This window comes from Sinocyclocheilus rhinocerous, unplaced genomic scaffold (assembly GCF_001515625.1).
Source record: "Sinocyclocheilus rhinocerous isolate Xijiao unplaced genomic scaffold, SAMN03320098_v1.1 scaffold404, whole genome shotgun sequence".
Classification (NCBI taxonomy): Eukaryota; Metazoa; Chordata; class Actinopteri; order Cypriniformes; family Cyprinidae; genus Sinocyclocheilus; species Sinocyclocheilus rhinocerous.
Window position 1 is genome coordinate 501,058 of NW_015628680.1, and position 5,443 is coordinate 506,500.

General features: G+C 32.1%; 1 protein-coding gene across 1 annotated transcript in view; it reads right to left on the minus strand.

Annotated features, from left to right (window-relative positions):
- LOC107737966 (endophilin-A3-like) overlaps window positions 1-5,443 on the minus strand; it is a 9,844-nt gene that overhangs the window by 2,112 nt on the left and 2,289 nt on the right. Inside the window, exons 2-5 of the mRNA XM_016549619.1 lie at window positions 3,228-3,296; window positions 2,425-2,431; window positions 2,232-2,365; window positions 1,935-2,148 (exon numbers count right to left, since the gene is read on the minus strand). Of these exons, the coding sequence (XP_016405105.1) occupies window positions 1,935-2,148; window positions 2,232-2,365; window positions 2,425-2,431; window positions 3,228-3,296 (424 nt within the window). The remainder of the gene's footprint in view (window positions 1-1,934; window positions 2,149-2,231; window positions 2,366-2,424; window positions 2,432-3,227; window positions 3,297-5,443) is intronic.

Below are 5,443 nucleotides of genomic sequence, written 5' to 3' on the forward strand. Positions count from 1 at the left end.
ATTACTTATAAAATAATTAAAATAATTATTAAATATAATACTTCAATATTTTTTTGTATGTAATTATATCTTCAAAGACAATTTTATTTTATTTTAGAAACATGCGTTTCTGGTAAATCTGATAAACTACAGTGTTGTTTTAATGTGAATTAATGTGTCTCCCAGTGGATGTAAAGTAGTTGTCGTGTGAAGAACCCAGGTGCATGATGGGAGTTTGGAGCGTCTGACCTGTCTTCTATCTTGCTGGAGAGCTGCTGCACAAATGTTTTTTTTTTGTCACCTGAACAACTTTGATAACAACTTTCAACAATTTAATGACACATTTGCATGTTCATGGTTCTTGTACGGTAATTTGATATATTATGATTTAAATAAATTTTTTTTGCATTAAAATTATATATTCATTTTAATATTACATTTTTATGATTTAATCAATTATTAGCTTTTCAACTCACAAAACCCAGTTTGGCAAATCCTGATGTCACACAATTTCACATACTATTTAAAAAATAAACATTAACAATTTAAACAAAATAAACATTAACTAAAACTGAAATTTATTTTATTTCAGCTAGTTGTCAAGGCAACATTTCTCATTTTCATTTAGTTTAATTTGATGTACTAAAGTAACTAAAACCGAAATAAAAAAGAATAAAAACTATAAACATTCACATTCAAATATATAAACATTCAAAATAAAAAAAATAATAAAAACAGCTAACATGTTTGTTGTTTTTATTAGTTATTGTTCAAATTAAAAATCTAAAAATAAAAACTTATTCAAAATGTTAATTAAAAAACTATAATAGTATATCAATGATACTAAAATAACACTGGTTTCTGCACTATATAATATGTACTGTGCATGATATGCGCATTTTCTTTATGTATAGTCACTTATATATGACAAAATGTGCAGTGCGCACTGATATACAATATCCCACAATGCAATGGGCTCGACTTCCATTTCCAGCGTGACGAATGAAATTTAGATCTGCAATTTGGACTGAAAATGCAAAAAACAATATGCATTTTAAAGATTTCTGAGCTTTGCATTGTGGGATTACAGCATTCTAGATGTGCTCTGTTCTGTACTGCATTACTACAGCATTATTAAATGCTGGAATCATTACATTTTTAAAATTTCAGTACCGACTGGCACCGACATACACTACTGCTCAAAAGTTTGGGATCAGTAAGACTTGTAATGTTTTTTAAAGAAGTCTCTTCTGCTCATCAAGGCTGCATTTATTTGATCAAAAATACAGAAAAAAAACATAATCTTGCAAAATGTTATTACAATATAAAATAATGGTTTCTATTTTAATATCCTTTAAAATATAATTTATTTCTGTGATGCAAAGCTGAATTTCCATCATCATTACTCCAGTATAAAGTGTCACATTATCCTTCAGAAATCATTCTAATCGGTCTTTGCTATTCTTATCAATTTAATACATCCTTGCTGAATAAAAGTTTTAATTTCTTTCAAAAAAAGAAAGAATAAACATTTACTGACCCCAAACCTTTGAACGGTAGTGTATATAGTTAGAAAATATTTCTATTTTAAATAAACGCTCTTCTTTTTAACTTTTTATTCATTAAAGAATCCTGAAAAAAGTATCACAGTTTGCAAAGACAAATATTAAGCAGCACAACAGTTTCCAGCACTGATAATAAATCAGCATATGAGAATGATTTCTGAAGATCATGTGACACTGAAGACTGGAGTAATGATGCTGAAAATACAGCTGCGCATCACAGAAATAAATTACAGTTTAACAGATATTCACATAGAAAACATTATTTTATATTGTAATAACATTTTGCAATTTTACTGTTTTTTCTGTATTTTTGATTAAATAAATGCAGCCTTGATGAGCAGAAGAGACGTCTTTAAAACAAATTATAAGTCTTACTGATCCCAAAGTTTTGAGCGGTAGTGTAGGCACTTTTGAAGTATGAGTGGTAGTTAATACAACGCCGTACGTCGTTCTCCAGCAGGTTAAACATGCTCTGCTCCGCGATCTCTTTAGACTCGTCAAATTTCTCCAGCGCTTGTTTGAGTTCATCGTCCATCACTTTCCCCTGACGCTTCTTCTTATAATCGAAGTCCAGACGGCGGCCTTCCATCTTCTTCAGATGATGCTGCGGGAGGAACACACACATTTACACACGTCTGTCTGTCTGTCAGCGTTCAGCTCTCTCACAGCAGCACCAGTCGAACTCACCTGAATCTCTCGGAGATCTTTGTCGTGCAGGTTCTGCAGCGGGTCTATGAAGTTCTGTTTGACGGTTATATCTAAAGCGTCTTTCACCTCACCGAGCTCACGCATGGATTCACCGGCGTCCAGCAGAGCCAGACCTGAGACACACAGATGAACAACAGACTGATAATCTTCTAAAAATAAAACTAATACAAACGTTCAACCTGATTTAAGTTTCACTTAACTAACCATCTGCAACATCGTTTTCTAAAAGTACGTGTTACACAGTAATGCTTCACAACTATTCTGCTCAGCAAGGCTGCATTTATTTGATCAAAAATACAGTATAACTTGTGAAATATTATTAAAATGTCAAATAGCTGTTTTCTGTATGAATATCTGTTAAACAGTAATTTATTTCTGTGATGCGCAGCTGTATTTTCAGCATCATTACTCCAGTCTTCAGTGTCACATGATCTTCAGAAATCATAATAATATGCTGATTTGCTGCTCAACAAACATTTCTGATTATTATGAATCTGAATATTATTATAATATGTTAATATTATTGTTAATTTTTTTATTTATTTAATTTTCATTTTCTTATTGCTTTCGCAGTGCAAAAATACTAATACAGAAAAAAATGTTAAATTATAAGTAAAAACATTGGAAATTAACTGCAAAAAATGCAACTAAATCATATGTCACAAGAATGGTTGATTGAGTGTTGGCCAATTAATATACAGTGTGTGTGTGTGTGTGTGCGTGTGTGTGTGTTTGTGTGTGTGTGTGTGAGTGAGTGAGTGTATGTATGTATGTGTGTGTGTGTGTGTGTGTGAAGGTGTATTTAATTATGTTTTGTGTGTGTGTGTGCGTGCGTGCGTGCGTGCATGCGTGTGTTTGTGTTTGTGTTTGTGTGTGTGTGTGTGTGTGTGTTCATGTGTCTGTGTGTGTGTGTGTGTGTGTGTGTGTGCGTGCGTGCGTGTGTGTGTTTGTGTTTGTGTGTGTGTGTGAATGCACCTTTTCCATTTCTTTGAAATCATCGTCGAGTTTGGTGCCTTCAGCTCCTCCGACCTTCTCACTGACTTTCTACAGGTGGGAAAACACACACAATCACAATGTCATTGTAATTAATTGTAATTACAATTACACAAAACACACACATAATTACAATTACACAAAACACACAATCACAATGTCACTGTTGTGAATAAACTCCAAAGAATGATGATCTTTCTCAGTATTCTTGTCTTGTTTTCCAGTACAAATATCTAAACATCCTTAAATCAAGATTCATTTACTGGAGATGCAAATTATGTGAGATATTATGTCTTATATTATTGTTTTCTGAATTTATTTTTAAGTTTATGATTAAAAAAAAAATTTCTGACCAGTGACAGATATTTGTTTTAGTTTTTCTCAACATTAATTCACTTCATTTTGAATATGTTAAGTAATTTTGCTGCTCAAGTAAATGTATCTTGATTTAATAATTTTTTTAGATGTATGTACTCGAAATGCACACTTATTTACCAGTAAGATTCATTTATAGAAAAACAACTACGTATGTATGTATATATATATATATATATACTATATACAGTATATATATACTGTATGTATATATATATATATATATATATTATACACAACAAATTGGAGCAATAATCAGAGAGAAATAATTCTACAATTAAAATTTGATGTGAAATTAAAATGTTATACAACTATTTAAAACCAATTTAATCATTTTGTTTAGAAAACAAAGCTTAATATCTTAAGTGATTTTACTTCTCAAATAAATGTATCTTAATTTAAGAATTTTTAGACAGATTTAGACATTTGTACTGGAAAACAAGTCAAAAAATATCCTGAACAAGATCACAGTTTCTGCAGTGTGTGGGTCGTGGATTGAATGATTGTAAACTACGGATGCTTCACTAGTAATTCACACTAGTAATTATGGGCTGTTTACTTGTTTTTCTCAAGAGAACCAGTAAAGATCTCCAGAAGCCCATCAGAGAGCGTGAGTTCACTACACAGAAGATAAATGTGATGAAATCCGCTCAAAAACACTAGTTATTCATAAACAGTACTGTGTAGGGTTTGTAGTCATTCTGCTGATATGAATCATACAGTACGAGTATATATGAAGTGAAGGAAGCTCTTGTTTATTCTAGGCTCTGAATATCATGTGAGGATTGTGAAAGTGATGCACGAGAGCCAGTTTCCATAGCAACAGCGACCTGATGATACGCGTTAGACAGAAAATAGAGAAGTACATCCAACATCCGCCTGTCTGTCTGCCTCTCATCACATCATCTGTGTTCATAACTGGACATTTATGAATCCAATCATAAGCATGCAATTTACAGTATAATGCGGAACGCCACATAATTTGGCAAATTTTGGACGAATGTATCAAAAGTTGCAGAATGGACTAGTGTGTGTGTATCTGTAAATGTAAAGTCACACACAACTCTCGACTGTCTCACTATATGAGGACATGAACATAGACTCACTTTACCAGCATTTCACCAAATCATTTGAGAAAAACTATCAGCAGATACACAGAGAAACTCAAAGATCTTCACTACGACCCGCCAAAATAAAAGTTCGGTTTAACTTCAAGAAATCGTGACTGTTTTATAGTAAAATATACTTCTGAAAGTTTGTTTTAAATCATAAATTAAAATATGAAAAATACAATTTCTATAAATAAATAAGAAAATGTGGAGCCCAATTATTGTAAGAAAATTAAATAAATTATTTAATTGCTAAAGGTTTATGAATTCAATTGATTAGACATGGTTTTGTTATTAAAATTTCATTAAATCATTAAAACAAAGTCCAGAAAAACTTAAACTGAAAACACAAATTTTGGTAATAATAAAACAGAATTTGTAAAAAAAAAAAAACATGTAAAAAATGAATTTGGAAAAAAATCTAACAGATTCCGTAGAGTTCAGTCATGAGGAAAACACACAGAAGCGTCTGATTGAGTGATATTTACACAGACAAACTTTACTAGAAAGTGTGTAGTGGTTTTGAGTGCCTGCAGCATATAGAAAACAATCACACACACACTCACACTCACACACAGAGACACACACACAGAGACACACACACACAGAGAGACACACACACACACACACACACACACACACACAGACACACACAAACACACACACACACTCACTCACTCACTCACACACTCACTCACACACACACTCACACAA